The sequence below is a fragment of the Parasteatoda tepidariorum genome, chromosome 7 (assembly GCF_982258835.1).
Source record: "Parasteatoda tepidariorum strain Cologne lab strain chromosome 7, Ptep-v5.0, whole genome shotgun sequence".
NCBI lineage: Eukaryota > Metazoa > Arthropoda > Arachnida > Araneae > Theridiidae > Parasteatoda > Parasteatoda tepidariorum.
Window position 1 is genome coordinate 60490687 of NC_141761.1, and position 17980 is coordinate 60508666.

The window sequence follows — 17980 nt, forward strand, 5'->3', positions numbered from 1 at the left end:
CTAAACTCTCAATCATGCATTGTGGACAACTCCTAGATTCAATTCCTAAAATCCTACTATGAAGCCAGATTTCCACTGTTGTTGAGAACGAGAAAAGATTTTTCTATTATTTAACGCAAATGTGTTAAACTCCCTTGAGGAAGTCTTACGAAAGCACGTTCATCCCAAAACTTGCCTGTTTTGAGTAGGTTAAAAAATAGGAGTCAATAAACATGAACTCTAAAAATGCCTTAAATCCATCTGCTGACTAAGCAGATTATTAAGCATGGGAAAAGTTTAATTTAAATTATAGTAATAATGAGCTTTAATTGCGTGCCCTAACTAATAGAATAATCGTTTCTTTTTTTTTTTCAATTTTTGTATTTTTCTATAATTTTATATTTCTTTTTATTTTTTCTCTTTTTTGTTTCTATACTCTATAACAAAAAAATCGACGGACCAAGAAAGAGTTGTCCGATTAAAACGAAAATTGGTGGATAGGAGGACAATGTACAGAATAGTAAATGACTAAAATTTCAGAACAATTGAATAATTTATTGCAGAGTTACAGTAACAAGTTCAATAAGATGTTGACCCGCCTCTAGCCTGGATACAAGCTGCCACACGGCGTGGCATTGACCGATAAAGCTCCCGGATGGTCTCTTCCGGTATTTCCTGCCAAATTCGATCCAATTGTCGAACGAGGTCATCAACATTCCGTGCCAGATGCAATCGCCTTCCCATCATATCCCAGACATGCTCGATGGGAGAGAGATCTGGTGACCTGGGAGGCCAAGGAAGAGTTTGACAAGCTTGCAGACAGTTCATAGCAACACGTGTCGTATGTGGTCTGGCATTGTCCTACTGAAAAAACCAGCCCAGGGCGGTGCAAAAGGAACGGTAGCAAAACAGGTCTTAGGATGTCGTCGACGTACCGCTGTGCAGTAAGTGTACCTCTAATGACGACCAAAGGGGTTCGGCTGTCAAAGGAAATGGCACCCCAGACCATAATGCCTTGTTGAGGGCCGGTGTGGCGTGCAATAGTGAAGGCAGGATCCCCCCTCAGCCCTGTGCGTCTCCAAACACGTCTTCGAAGCGGCTTCGTCCCCAGTCGACATCATTCAAGCCTGATCTGTTCAAAACATTCAAGCATACGAAATTTCAAAGCAATCGGATGATTGCTTCTTGGTGCGTCGATTTTTTTTGTTATAGAGTGTATTTACTATTTTTTCTCTCTTTTTTCTATGTCTTGTCTTCCAACCTTAACCATTAACCGATAAATGCCCTTTTAGGGGCATAGGCACGGGGTTAAATGTTGGTGTGTGTGTGAGCTTTAATTGCTTCTCTTTTTCTAACAACTTTATAGAAAATTTTATTTATATATAACAACTTTATGGTAAACTTTATTCATATAGTTAATATTTTTAACACTTAAAATGAAAACAATTCCATCTAATGTACCCATAATACACTTAAAACATGGATGGAGATAAGTTCTACAAAAATATATTTCCGGTGAAAACAATTAAAACACTCGTTTTTATTTGGGTTAATAACCTCGAGTAACAGATTCTTTTGAAGATGTCGTTTTAGGATAAATGAGCACGAATTTCCAGATGTACAAGAAAAGTCATGTTCTGGTTGAAAAAGTTGTTTTCAATGAAAATTACGAACGAAAAGAACTAATTTTTTACTGTCCTATTTTACATCTTTTTTTTTTTTTAAACATTCCGTGCAAAACAATGTAAACATATACAAATTACTTATTTATTTCTAATAAAACTTTCCACTTTTTAATTTTACAAACCACTTAGCGTGTGGAAACTTATTTACATTGAATAAGCATTAGCCTACATTTAGACTAAAGTACGAGTACAAAAAATAAACAAATATTTTTTAAATAGCTTTTAATCTAATTCCCCCTCTTATTTGAGTCATAAATTGTCATGTTTCAACCACCCAGGAAAAAAATTTAACTTTTCATTGCTTAAATGTTAATTGCTTAATAGCTTTTAATTTTAATTTAAAATTTGCATCAACTACACTAGGTATTAGCATAAGGATCGAATCCTTAACATGGCTGAAGCATTTAGTAAAGGTGCTACGGATGCTATCTTTAACTTTAATTGTTGAATGTGCAAATTCATATGCGTTCAATAATTGTACACTTTTTTAATGAAGTAAAATAATAAACTCACGCCGTAGAATAACTTTTGATCCTATAAACTGGTATTTACCTACTATACACTGTAAAATATTCCGGTTCAAATAGCGGTAAAAGTGTCAGGGAGATAGTACTTTTTACCGTAAAATTTTACGAAAAAAATATCTGATACACCATAATTTTTATGTAATAATATTTACTGTAAAATCACTGAATCACTGTAATTAAATAAGCATTACTGTAAAAAATTATAGTATAAAATTTTGTGCTAAAATGGATTTTACGATAAACCGAATTTTATGGATGCACCCAAAGGGCCAATACTTTTATCGTAATTTAATAATTTAATCTGGAATTTTTTATAGTATTGTAACTTTGTTAAGTGGCTCACTTTCCACATCAGATATATTTATTGAGCAGAACATAATTTAAGCAAATATATCAGACATAAAAACGTACTTTCTCTGAACAAACATACATAATTTTGGAACTAATTTTTATTATTGATTCTCAAGTTATGGAGGTGTAATCTAAAAATTATCTAAGTTATTTACAAACTTTGGAATTTTGGGAGTTATTCAGACATCCTCTTTAATAAAATTATTTAAAATATTTTTAACCCGTGTATAAAACTCGTTGACTCCGAAGATAACGTTATGCAAAAAAAATAGTTTCAACTGTATTATTTAATTCAACAATGTTTAAAAAAAATTATCAATTGAAATGTATAAAAAAAGTTTTGAATATTTTTAAACTGTGTAATTCTAAAATATATTCTCTGAAATTTTAGCTGAATTACTTGAATGGTTTCTGAAACATAAAAATGCCAGGAAAAGAATTACTATTTTTGAATTTTTATTTCTTAAGAACAGTTCAATTTAATTTTTCGAATGCATTCAAATTGTAGATTTTGAAATTAAAGCTTCCATTGTTATAGATGTTGCATAAGTTTTTTTTTTTGTTGCAATTAAGAAATTCTTACGTAAATTAAAATAATTCGGTGAGCGATACTTGACAGACATTGTTATTTACATTGTTTTGAGCTTATTTTGAATTTTGAAAGTAATACTATGTAGCTCATTCGCTCAAAATAAAGATCTTTAAGAATTATAAGCCTTTCAAACGCAAAATTCAAGTACTAAAATGTACGGAGAGAAAAAAAAATTTAAATTTTACCATATTCTGGTAGTTTTGACAATACTTTTTTTCTCAATGTTGTTTAACTGCACTGTGACTTTGTAAGATTCACTGGTGCTTTATCACCCAGCTCCTTCCCCTTATCCTTATAAGGGAATTTGTGTCCACACAAAAAACCGTCCTAAACAGACTTAGATTTCAAAAAACAGACTGATCACTTTATTGACTAGAGCTACCGCGTCAAACTGACTTATCCACAATTCTATTAACACTGCTATAGCATGCGCTTCCAGAAAAATATTGTTTATTATCTTATAGTGCAATCTTTAATTATATTTTGTATATCATATTATTTATCTAGTACGCCATTTGTACACATAATATCCGATAAATGTTTCTCATCAAACAATCTAACTATCCTTTCAGATCTTCTACTTTACCCTTACTGTTACAGTTATGGGTTGCCTTGTAAGATCCTCGTGATACACTCTCCTCCCCCAAAGAGTTTATAGCTATATATTTCCTACACCCTGTAAAGATCAGACACCTTATCAATTTCTGAAAAGCATGTTATACTGTAATGCTCCGTTTTCTTTTTCCGTACAAGCTTCAATCATTATTTTTACCGGAATTTTTCTTTATTACAGATGGAAAGAAAAAGTTTAAATCAATAACTTATTTCTAACTTAATTTTTAAATGATATCAGGGAAACCACTAAACTATTTAGTTTTCGTTTTATGAAAATTTAATTACTGCTTATTTAATAGAATAGATATTGTGAATGCCCAATTCATCAACAAATTAAGTAAAGGTTCATCGACATTTCCTTGGCAACGAGATGGAAAAATACTCTTTAAGCATTAGGGGCGATGACTGAAAAATCCCTAAGGACTCAAAAGGCGATTTATAATATCCAGGATGTAACGGCAAAGAATAATGGCAATGTTATCTAGGTCTTACTACTGCCAGCTTGGCGGAAGAAAAAAAAATATTTTATATACGATTTCCCTATTATGTCTAATGTAAGTGGACTCTTTTGTTAATCATTCTTCCTAGTGTTATGCTGCTCTAGAATGTTTTAACGCGTTTTCTAATGGTAGATTTTATAGGACTGAACATTGCTTTAAGAGATAGTTCTTTGGCTTTTATAGCACAATATAAGTCGATGCAAAGAGTCATTAACCTCTTACCTTTAAATGCATTATCCTTTATTTTAGTAGATATTAAAACCGGAATAAATATGAAAACAGGAATAAATTGACTAAAGTTCCAAGATATATTGAATAGAAATAATCAACAACAAAAAATGCTTAATATGTGGAGACAAAAAAAAATTCTTTAGTATTCTAAAGTCAAAGGAATTTGTATAAGGTATAATATCACAAATAAAGAGACTTTAAAATGAATTTTGAAGGAACTTCAGAGAAATTATTAAGATATTTTCCAAAAGAAGTGCATTTTAATAACCAGAATTTTTTCAGTAAAAAAAAAACATTTATGATGATTGGTTGAATTTTCTAAGTTACAATGGGTTATATATTATTTTCCCATAATTAAATATAAAAGGTGTCCTATGAGTTGAATTTTGTGCAATATGCCCAAAGGAAGTATTACCATATTACTAATTAAAAACAATGCAGGGGGAAGCCGATGTGTTCCGGGCCTATTGAAAATGGAACTCTGCACGAAAGAGCAACGTGTAGAGAGCACGCTCATATAATTTTCCGTTCTGTGATCAGAAATGAACTTCCAGATTATGCAATTTAACTTTTTTCTTATTATTGGATAACTTTTTTTTATTATTATTTTACATACATATCCATAAATAATCAAGCATACCATAATCCTACACAATTTACTTTTAAATTTAAAAAATCTCAATGTTCAATTAATAGTATGTTTTCTATAAAAATTACTTCTTGAGAGAATTGTGGAAAGAATTGCTGTTTATTCCACTTAAACTTCTATTTATTTCAACACATAATTCCACTTTAAACTAAAAAAAACTCTCAAAACATTTTATTCCTTCGCTCATTAAAGTATCTTGGAATACAGTTTTACTCGATATTATAAATTTTAAACAGTGATTCAAATAGTGTATTACAAATTTAGACTCATGTCAGATTTTAACTAGTTAATCAATAACTTTAATAAGTTTAAACCTACAAGTTTTTGTAGTGAAACATATAAAAGCGGTTTTATATATATTCTTATTTCTAATAGATTCCTAGAAATGAGATGATGAAGTATACCTCATCATCAAATTTCCAGAAATCACTGTGTAGCGAAACTGTTCGAAAAAAATACCGTTCATCGTTCTTTTAAATCGATATCTCACAGCGTCGCGTGCACCCAGGAAAACGGTCACTTACTCCCAGATGACATAGCACAATCACGCTACCTCATCCAGGCTCGACCACCGAATTACCATCTCTAACAGATAAATGACCCGCCATGAAAGAAGAGTTAACTCATTCAAGATGGTCGTCATTCCGATTTACAAAAGGGGTGTTAACTACTCTGAATATTCATGATTATCATTTGGTATTCAGTATCCCTTTGTTGAGAATTGTAATCTTAACATCTTTTTATGACACTACATCACGAGGGAGTGTCTTTATTCCGTGAAATAGACAATCATCCTTTAAATTTTAATCATAAGACTAAGTTAGCTATCATGATTTCCGGTTATCAACCTCCCGGAGATTTTCGAAACAGTGTGCGCAAATTTTCAATTAGTAGGAAGAGGGAGATCTACAATGCAAGTAATTCCATAGCACGCACAAGATTGAATAAAGCTTAGCGCGAAGAAAGCACATATAATTCTACAAAATTCACGTGATTTATTCATGCTGTTTAGCTTTATTAATAAATAGCGCAAAGCATACCTTCATTTGGACAAAATAATTAAAAAATTACTTTTGTTCAAAGTATATGTAATATTTTTTACCGTTATGGATTTAGGATCTTCCTTAATAATCACTCTTAATATGCATTTCTAGAAGTTTTGTGCGAACTAAAAAAGAATTGAGTGCTTTACACTGTAAGAAATTCCGGATCAAATTACGGTTAAAAGTTCTGACACTCAGGGTGCACTGTACAGACACTCACGATGCTGGTATTTTTTACCATTAAATTCAATTTTACCGGAACATGTTAGGGAATAATAAAACTGATATACTGATCCAATTTTTACTGTAATACTGACATTAAGATCACTGAATCACTCTAATTAAATAAATACTGCTGCAAAAATAAAGGTATATGTAATATTTTTTACCGTTATGGATTTAGGATCTTCCTTAATAATCACCCTTAATATGAATTTTTAGAATTTTTGTGCGAACTATAAAAAAAATTTTGTGCTTAACACTGTAAGAAATTCCGAATCAAATTACGGTTAAAAGTTCTGACACTCAGGGTGCACTGTACAGACACTCACGATGCTGGTATTTTTTACCATTAAATTCAATTTTACCGGAACATGTTAGGGAATAATAAAACTGATATACTGATCCAATTTTTACAGTAATACTGACATTAAAATCACTGAATCACTCTAATTAAATAAATACTGCCGCAAAAATAAAGGTATATGTAATATTTTTTACCGTTATGGATTTAGGATCTTCCTTAATAATCACCCTTAATATGTATTTCTAGAAGTTTTGTGCGAACTAAAAAAGAATTGAGTGCTTTACACTGTAAGAAATTCCGGATCAAATTACGGTTAAAAGTTCTGACACTCAGGGTGCACTGTACAGACACTCACGATGCTGGTACTTTTTACCATTAAATTCAATTTTACCGGAACATGTTAGGGAATAATAAAACTGATCTACTGATCCAATTTTTACTGTAATACTGACATTAAAATCACTGAATCACTCTAATTAAATAAATACTGCTGCAAAAATAAAGGTAGGGTAAACTAACCAGTGAAGGAACACTTAAGCTTCGCTTGCCTTTTAAAAAATCATATTAATTTCAAAATCCGTAATTTTAGTTTAATGACTGTGTCAACATATTTTCTACTAATTGCAAATTATGTAAAAAAAATTTTGAGAACTTACATAGTATTGTTTTAAAGTTTTGGAGGTTCAAATAACAAGTAGTAAGAAGACCAAGTGAAGGAACAGCTCTTACCAGTGAAGGAACACAAAATTTCCCAGTGAAGGAACACTTAATTTTGGTTATTTTTAATGCTCTTTATGAATTTATATGCCATACAAATATCTAAAAACAAGCCTATTCTTGAAATTATAACATACAAATACTTGGAAAATGTTAACTTTTCTTGTAATCATGAATTGAAAAGTAAAGTGTCAACATATTAACACATTCTGTTCATTCACTGGGAAATCTATGCCCGGTAAAGGAACATGCCTGTTCTCTTCACTGGTTAGAAGTTGTTTTTTGTATTTTTGACATACTTTTGATGCAAAACATTACTAAAGGTACAAAAAAATTAAAGTTTCTTTTTTTTTTCATTTTCATTAACTTAGGAAAAACCCAGTAAAGGAACACTTGTTCCTTCACTGGTTTTTCATCGTTTGGTGATCCAGTGAATAAACACTCCCCTATCTCAGTACTTGATTACGCTATGATACTTAAAAAAAAATAAAACGTGACTTCAATAACTATATTTTGAATTCTTATTTTCACAGTGAGAAAAATAAAACCATTACATGCAATTAATTCCACTTCAAACATATAAATACAAACACTCACCTTATAATTTTTTCAAAGAAAAGGATGCTGCAGAGATAATAAGAAATTTAAAAATTTTTCCAGAGAAGTCTATGCGACCAGGTAATCCAAAACATTGCTAGATGACTTCCTATTGTTTGGCAGTAAGCTATTGTTACCAATCTATCTAAAGAAAAACTTTCAAATTCTTATTTTTAATCAATATATATGAAATGTTCCTTCACTAGGTAGTGTTCCTTCACTGGTTGGTTTACCCTATATGTAATATTTTTTACCGCTATGGATTTAGGATCTTCCTTAATAATCACCCTTAATATGAATTTTTAGAATTTTTGTGCGAACTATAAAAAAAAATTTAGTGCTGATTTAATTAAAACTGTGTGTAGATTTAATTTAAAAAAATTCATTTTATAACGATCACATATGCTTTTAACAAAATAAAGAGAAAAATTAATAAAGACAAACATAATTTCCTTGTTCTGAAGATTAAACAAAATTCAAACGATATTTTTCTCTGCTGTTCAGTTCTTAAAAATAGTTCACGTGATCAAATAAAAATGTTGCTTCACGTGTCGGTATTCCAACATAGAGGATGACATTTTTAAGTGAAAAATAAAGGTCTGGTTTCTTAGGACAAGCGCCTTATCTGGGCGTCAGCGGGACGTCAACACCAACAAAATACTGGTTTGTTAGCTCAAGGCCTGGTTTCTTAGAACTAGCGCCTTATCTGGGCGTCAGCGGAAAGTTGACGTAGAGCTGACGACATAAAAATACTTTTTTGTTAGCTCAGCGTGAGCAGTCGGTCCTACGCAGACATTATCTCTCATTGCGCATGCGTTAATAACGTAAACAAATATTTATTTTGAATTTGTATTGATTTTGTTATTGTCGACCAGTGTTTCAGAGAACAAATAATGACTTTGTCCAAGAAAAAACACATTATAGCTGAGCTAAATGAAGAGTGCTATGTTTAATGAAGAAGCTATGTTTAATGTCAAAATCAAAATCTTGGCTGATTTCAATGTGCTGTTGGATGTTGTCCGCCATTGCTTCTGTGGTTAACGTCACGTTGTAATCCAACAGCAGTTGAGTTGGACGGCAATTGTAGTTCAAGATGAGCGTTCGATGACGTATACTATCAAACTCACAAATGGACCAATCAGAGGTTAGCGCTGATTTCCAGCTGACGGCGTCCTGTCCTAAGAAACCAGGCCTTAAGGGCCATGAATAATAGAATTTGGATTATATTGATACATCTAATGATACATGCTATAAAAAATTTAATTGAAAACGTGTTAATACACGCCATAAAAAATTAAACTTGTCTAACATTAATTACTTCAATTTTATATTAATGTCTACCATAAGTAATGCATGCTTTAGGACATTTTATCTTAGTTTAATTTTAAATTGAGATATTTTAAAATATAGCTCATAAGATTTTCATTTGAAGAAAGTTAATAACTGAAAAACAAATATAGTTGCACAATATAAATATGTTTAAAATCAAGGGATAACGTTTTAAAAATAGCTTTTTAAGAAGAAAATTAACAAGTGGTGCGAAAATGATAAATAGTCCTACGTACTTCCGTACATAAGATTGAAGCAACTGCACATACTCGCATTTATTTTAGATGCTACGTATCTTAGCGTTAATTTGGTGTGATTTAAAAGACAAAGCTGCAAGCAGGCTGTTTATAGCTGTTAAATGTTTTTTTTTTTTTTCTGTTTAAGCCTACCTTCGAACTAAAAACATGGACGTGGAATGCGAATTGGAAGAATTGCATTAATGATATTTAGAAATGAATCATGCGATCTTGCAACAATTGGTTCATTCAATAAAAAAATAATTTTAATGGTTTTTGTTTAACATTACGGTTATCTGATAGCAATAGCAATAAGAAACTAAATACATTTGCGTTATTTTAAAATTATATTTACTTTAAGTGTACAATTTAGCTAAAAGAAGTTAAATAATCAATAAAAGTTCAGTAATATTTTTTAAATATTAATAATAATATTAATAGGCTACATTCTTTATCGCTGAATTGATCGAAATCTGTAATCTACCAAATTTTTCTGCTCTCAGAACCACAATTTTACGTACCGTAAGGCATCTTGTATCGTTTGCCACAGCTTTAAAAAGATAGTTTACGTCCATTATAAATGTTTGTTTTGATTTTGTGGTCGAAGTTAAAATGATATTCCACTACTAGTACATCAGCGGTTTTTAACTCACGGATTTTGGCAAAATCTCTTATTTTCACTTACTTAAGTTTGGTATTTTTTCACATGCGCAAGCGCAATTACTTGAAATCTTGCATACGGAAGCTAACGTAAATTTGTGAAATCTTTCTATTAATTAAAGGCAAGATTTTAATTAATAATAATTAAATTTAAATAGTAAAAGTTCTCCATCGCTGTTTTTGGTAGTCTCTTTCGAACTATTTCATTTCATTCATAAAAATCAAAAAGTTATCCGAGTACACGGAATATTTTTTAACTCTTTTCAATTTTTTGCAATTTTTATTTAAAAAATATAAATTTATTTACTTTTCTTTACATATGAATAATAGGATAGGATTCTAAATGTAACTTTTAATGTTTTCTATATTTAGTAATTAAATGTAATTTTGCCTTTTTTTCCTTTTTTGTATATTTTTTGTTTTTGTTTTTGAACAAACTTCTGACTAATGACGACTGTAGCTCAACCGACACTTCCACTGCTTTTGTATTACAATTCACTAGTTTATTAATTAATTTTGTGTATACGAGCTGCTATTATTCTTTTAAATTTTCCAATTCAAAATAAATTAATTAATAAAGTGGTTCGTGCAAAGGATGCATCGTCACGCGATTTTTCAAGCATTGTTATCTTGTGACAATGGTTCACGTGACGCGGCATACAAGAATTAGTCATAAAAACTGGAAATAGAAATTACGTTCATATTTAGAGAATCCGAAAATTTTGGCAAACTTATTGAAAATGGAGGCAAATTTTGTGCTTCTCTTATTTATTATCCATAACAAGACAGATATTTAACAATTATGTTGAATGATACGTAATTAAAAACCAATTCTTTCTGGAAATATACAGTGGTTAATAATAGTGTTTTTGAGGGAAGTAACTCGCTGGAGTTGACGGTATTCATAATAGCATGGGGTCAGCATCTTATCATTATCTTTGATTTCTGATCAATTTTTTTTATTCCTCAATGTTTAGTTGTAGTTTCGATGTTAGTGTATCATTTGACATCATAATACCTTTTTAACAGAAAAAAAGAGTAGCCTTTTTTTATCTCGGCGCAGCTGTAACACATTGCTTTTAAAAAGTCAATCACTTGGGACAAATAAGTCATAAATTGCTAAATTATTTAATTAGTAGATAAAAATGATCTCATAATCAGTGTGCTGAAATTTTAACTGGAGCTCTGTGCTTGATCAAGGTATTGACTTGGTATTGGCTTGGTATCGAGGTATTGGCTTGATACGAATGTACGTTTCACTTATTTTTTGACCTCTACAAGCCAAATTTATAATACAATTTGTACCAAAGTTGTAGTTTGACCTTTTATCTAGAGTCCAGTTTGACATGCCAAAATTTCTTCTTTATTATTGATTTTTTATATGAAGTTAAATACCGTTGCATCAGTTAAGTTAAATGCTCCATGTTTCTTCTAAAGAAAGTATGTAATGAAGATATGTTATTAACACGATGACCACGTGTCATTATTGTGGGTTTTAAAATTTGTAGTACATCCTTGTGCAAACCACTTTTCTTTACAATCAGACCAAATTCTTGTAGTGTATGTCTTTTACTACCATAAACTAAGGCTCCTATACTATCAGAGCTGACCTATCAAGCAATATTGGAGCAAAAAAGTTCGCAAGTTAACGTTATGTTAGTATTGTGCTTATGTTAGCTCTTTGGAGTAAAAATAGATGATGAGTCGGCTTGTCTAATTCAGGGGCTCTACCAAAAACTATTTTATTTCCTTCAAAATTTTATGCGACCAGTTTTATTTCTTATTAAGATTGCTCCTTTTTTATTTTCGTATAGTGATATTTTTCTTATTTTGACTGAAGCACCTAGGTGGCATCTTTTACTCATCTTGAAGGGTATTTGCATATTTCTTGCGGTAACACGATAAGTGAAAGACTATCCTTCTGCTCGTCACTTCCTTTTAAAAGAAGTCAAAATTTATGTTGTTGTGGTTGAATATTTCCAATATAATATTTACTCTTTGAGTCAGTGCTTCAACTGAATTTCTACTTCCCCACACTCTTGACTTTAACATACCCCTCTACAGCTTTGGTACTTAATTTAATCGTCAAATAGAGTTTGTCGTCTATCAAATTTTTGCAATTCCGACAAGCTGGAGTTCTTTAATTCCAAATGCAGCTTTGTGTCAGCTGACAATATTAGTTAAAATTGCTCCTTTAATGGTACGAGCAAAAATGTATCATCAACTGAAACACTTTCTGGCGTAATCTAAGAAAACACAAAATTATGAAGACGAAAATAAGAAAATAAAGCAAGCACTTTAATCGTCAAATAGAGTTCATCCTCTATCAAATTTTTGGCACTTCCCGACAAGCTAGAGTTCTTTAATTCCAAATGCCACTTTGTGTCAACTGACAATATTAGTTAAAGTTGTTCCTTTAACGGTACGAGCAAAATTTATCATTAATTGAAACACTTTATGGCGTAATCTAAGGAAACATAAAATTATGAAGACGAAAATAAGAGAATAAAGCAAGCATTTTATAAACTAAGTTTTGCCAGAGGAATAAAAGTAAGAAAATGATTTCATTTTTATCAAACTTTATACGAAAAGCAAAAGGCGTATCACGTTCGTAGCAAACTTCAAAACACCGTCTGCGATTTTGCAATCCAGCGGTCTTTAGCAACCCGCTCTTCTGCTTGGCAATTTCTTAAATAAAAGTTTAAAAAGAAAAGCTTCGTTTCTTATTTTAGAAAAATGATTCTTCACTTATTTTTGTTCAGGTATCAAATTTTAAATGAAATAAAAGCTTGAATTATAATTCCGAAATCCTGCAGTCCAGAGGAAAATCTCCAAATAAGAGAGCGAGTTTTGTAAATTAACTACCCCGTCTTTCGAAATTAATGCGCCTTGCTTTTTTGGATAAGATCTGATAAATATATACTTATTTTCTCCATTTTAATTTGTTTGAAAGGAGTTTTTAAAAATTTTATTTCATTTTACCATTTTTAGTAGTTAGTTTTCCCACTACTTTCAAGACACTTATTAATGATGATAAGTTCCTTGTTAAAACAGCGGCTCTGTTTTTGTGTCTTCAAATTAATATTCTAGCAACGAATACAAAAATTCAGAAATTTCAGCAATAACAAAACACAATAAAAGCGTGGATATAGCCGTGTCGAATATTACCATATTCTAGAAAAATCTGAGTTTAGTGTCTAAACTCAAGGAAGATTACGAAAAGCTTTCAATTAAATTATAATATTTAGAAAACAGAAAATGGAGGTAAGAAGAAACGAAAAATTTCAAATTAATTTTTCTTTTCTTACAATTACTAAACAATTAAGTAAAAATAAAATTAGTTCTGTTTAATAAAATATGCAGTAGCAAAACTTTGAAAACAAATGTTTTGATACTTTTACTGATGTTTGAAGAAATACTGATACTGGTGTTTAAAGTAATACATACCCGCAACAGTCAGGGAGGTTTGGTCTCCATAATTTCTTGATTAATTTTAAAATAACGGTCAGAATTACGCCCCAAATTCCTTTACTTCCCAACTAAGCATCGATCAGAAGAAGGGTGGACTTAACTTCAAATCAAAATGGCAGTACAGTGCCTGACTCTATTATTTAAAAGCTGCAATATAATGAGGACTCAATGACTAAGAAATACGCATTTATAAGGTATACTTGCTTATAAAAATCTGAGAAAAAGGCCATAACCGTTTCATTACATATATATATATATATATATATATATATATATATATATATATATATATATATATATATATATATATATATATATATATATATATATATATATATATATATATATATATATATATATATATATATATATATATATATATAGTCTACTTTTAGCTTTTAGAGTTATTTTAGTTAGCAATTTTTGCGTGATTTCCCTTAATTACACTGGTGTGCAAAACTTAAGCAACAAGTGGTTTTTCGGGCACAGATACCCATGAAATTGCAGTATAATATGCACGTAATTCAGTAGAAAGATTATTTGCATGCAAATTTTAGAAATAAAACGTCGTAGGTGATGTAAGTGTACATAAACCTTGTGGATCGGCGCTTGCAGGTCAAAGCTATGATAAAAGGATGAAGAGCACTGTAGTTAAAGACATTCGCTGCAAGTGCAAGTGATTTGTTTTGTGAAACATGTCTTCAAGAAATCAGTTAGACGACTTTACTCGAGGAAGAATGATTGGGAAGCTTGAGGAGGGGCGTAGTGTGACCAGTGTCGCCGAAGAGTTCGGGATCAACAAAAGTGTTGTTTCTCGTGCTTGGAATGCCTTTAAAACTACTGGTACAGCTGTTCGGATGGTTGGTGGTGGCCGTCCAAGGATAACAACACCAAGAGATGACCGTTACATTGTCCTCCAGGCGAAAAAAAACCGTTTTCAGTCAGCGAGCGCCATATCTCAGCAAGTGTGCACAGCCACAGGACGACAAGCATCAAGATTTACAGTGGCCAGACGCCTCCACAAAGGTGGCTTATTTGCTAGACGTCTTATAAGTTAGACTTATAAGACGTCTTATGGTGGCTTATAAGTTAGACATATGCGGCACAGCTTAGAGTGGTGCAGAGAACACGAAGCCTGGACACCTCATCAATGGAGTCGCGTCCTCTTCACAGATGAGAATCGTTTTAGTGCTACAAGCGATTCTCAACATCAGTTGATCTGGAGAGAGGTTGGAGCTCGATTTCATCCCAATAACATCTCGGAAAGAGATCGTTACGGTGGTCCTGCGGTGGTCCTACGGTGGTACGGAACATCTGCCAGTTGTACTTACGCTTCTTCAGGCAATCATGTGTAACGCCACTATATGTAAAATAAAGCCTTTTTTTGTTCCACACCCTACTTTAAGCTTTATATTCATTTCTGCGTCATTATTCTTTTACCATCTTTAAGTACAAAATAATGTACATCATATTCAAATTTCATGTCAACCGAATGATTTCTTGTAGAGTTATGACAAAAAACACACTTGTTGCTTAAGTTTTGCACACCAGTGTAATTACCTAACAGAAAAACTTATAATTGTTTATTTGGAATTTCAATTACTCTCATTTATGGTGTAAAAATATTTAAAAACAGCTGGCAGAGAATCAAAATTGATATCAGGCCTTAATTCCCGCAAAAATAAAAAATACAGTTTTGTCAGCTTAAATACTCAATTGTTGTCATTAGTTTGGCGAAAACAAAATTAGAAATTCTGGGAAATACAGTAATCAAGAACATAACATGTCTCTAATTAATTAAAACATTCAGCATAAATCATAAATGTATTGAAAAATGCCAATGAGTTTCATGCTTTTGTGTGACTTTAAAGGTTTAAATTTTGTTTACTTTGTTGTTGCCTTGGATTCAAAAAACCATTAACTATTGCTGATTCGATTATTGTTTGAAACTGAACGGTCACAACAAACCCAAAATAAATTCCTTTTTGATTATTTATATTGATTTGTGACCTCTTTCATAGCTATTTATATGTTATTATGTTGTATGAAATATATACTTTAAGCTGCTTGCAGACATTTGCATAAAAAATAGCAGCAAGCAAAATGAAAGTTGAAAGTTTTTTAAGCCTCCAAATATAATTGGAGACTCTTGACGATGCTAGAAAATATAAAGATTTGACACAATTTTACAGAATGACGATAATTGCACTTCTGAAAACGAATAATTCTGAAGAACAAATATGTTAGTTGAATTTATAGAAATACTTGATCTTGCCTAACTCGGATGTGGGGAATTCAAATCTGAAACTATTTTTTAATCCTAAAGCAACAAATTTTTTAAATGGAATTTTGCCTATTTTTTTGTCAAAATGTACAAGTTTAATAACATTATATATTACAGGGAAATTCGTAAATATCACGACAAACTTCTGAAGATTTTAGGGCAGATCATCAGGATTAAAACTGCACAGAAACCCATTCCCGGAAAAGTTGTCATACACAGCTAGGGGCGCTTCCCCTATTGTGACGCGTTGAAAAGCCCATGAAAAAACATGATAGGGAAGCTCCCCTAGCATCGTATGATGATAATTCCGGGCGTGGATTCCGGTATAGTTTTAATACTGACGATGACTCTCCTAGATTCTCCTAACTCCCCAAGAAGTTTATCAAAACCTTTACGAGACCCCAGTTAAATATAAAGTTTTTAAACTTGTACATTTTGACAAAAAAATAGGCTAAAAATAACATATTTTTAAGAAAAAAAATTTGAATACTATATCGGAGATTAGAACCGATTGCAAATCTGAAATCAACGATACGGGAGTATCTATATTGTAAAATACTTCAGAAACTAATTTTGACTCGACGAAAATGTTTCCAAAAATCTCAGAGAACTTCATTTAGTATCATTTTTGCTATCAATTGAGAAACATTTCTTTCATTTCAAAAGTAGAAAACTAATTCGCATGGACGCCCATTCAGTTTCAGAGTGTAGAGTAGTTACCGCTACAACTACTATTAAATTCGAATTCACTAGTTAGTAAAACATGTTAACTCGATTCTATCTTGGGATATCTTTTGATAGTTGTTATGTTGTTTGTTATGTTTACAGTTAACTATGTTGGTAGCCTAGACCCACAAGAAATTTGTGAAATATTAAGGAACGCTTCAAACTTTTAAGAAATGAAAAATAAGTTCCGAAACTGCAAAAAAAATTAATAAGAATATTTCTAAAGCACTGCAGAATGTTTCTGAATATGCCGACCGGTCTGCGTAGGGGACAGGAAACTGTCCTTTCGTCAGAAAGGTTCTGGGTTCGAATCCCGGGCAAGGCATGGATGTTCTTTCCTTCTCTGTACTATCTCTCCTCACTGCGGGAGCGACGTTGGCCCACCTAATATGGTGCCCCTGAAAGAGAGGCCAACAAAATCGCCCTGTAAATGCCTGAATTGATGAATGTTAACACAGGCGGGCTAAGGAGGAAAAAAAATGCTTCTGAATATAACAGAAAGAGGTTTCCGAAATATTCAGAAACGTTTTGAAAACTGCATACACCATAACTGCCCTCAGAAACGTTTCGAGGGTTTTTTTTATTACTACTATGTAACATTTACGAAAAAAAAAACTCTTACGCAACAGAACATTAGTACCTCTTTAAATAAAAATGTATATATATATTTTACTATTGAAACAAATTAATTCAAAATCACTTTTTTTTTGCCTTCCAGATGCTGCAAACTATTTTCTACATTAATTACGAAGAAACGTGAACGATGACACCCTAAAACGTACCTCGAATGATACAAAATAATTCAAATAAGTCTGAATATCAGTTAAAAGTATGCCAAAACCATTCAAATATCAAAAAGGCGCCATCACTTAACATGAAAGTTATGTTTTGGATGTGCTGGACGTTATTAATATTAATCAATTCAGAACAGTGTAACGCTCAAACAGAAGAAATGGAACTACTTGAAGCTGTTGGCAATCCTATATATAGTTTTGGATGGCCCAGTCGAATTCTAGGAGATGCAAAAGAACTGTCGGGTAAGTTTTATCTTTATTTAGTTTCTGTCGAGCAATCGACTTTTCGTTGCATTGCCTGAATAAATTTAATTCTTAAATTTTGAAATTAAATTCAAATATATATATATATATATATAATTTTTCAATTTTTCAATCTTTAAAATCTAAAGAAACGCATTTAAAAAAATAGACTCATCTATAAACTTTTTCTGTATTTCTTTTATATATATTTTGATAAATTTACAT

General features: G+C 31.5%; 1 protein-coding gene across 1 annotated transcript in view; it reads left to right on the plus strand.

Moving 5' to 3' along the window:
- The window catches only part of LOC107437428 (uncharacterized), a 93366-nt gene that overhangs the window by 13162 nt on the left and 62224 nt on the right, over window positions 1-17980 (plus strand). Inside the window, exon 2 of the mRNA XM_087167894.1 lies at window positions 17437-17755. Coding sequence (XP_087024020.1) covers window positions 17506-17755 — 250 coding nt within the window. The 5' untranslated portion in view covers window positions 17437-17505. The remainder of the gene's footprint in view (window positions 1-17436; window positions 17756-17980) is intronic.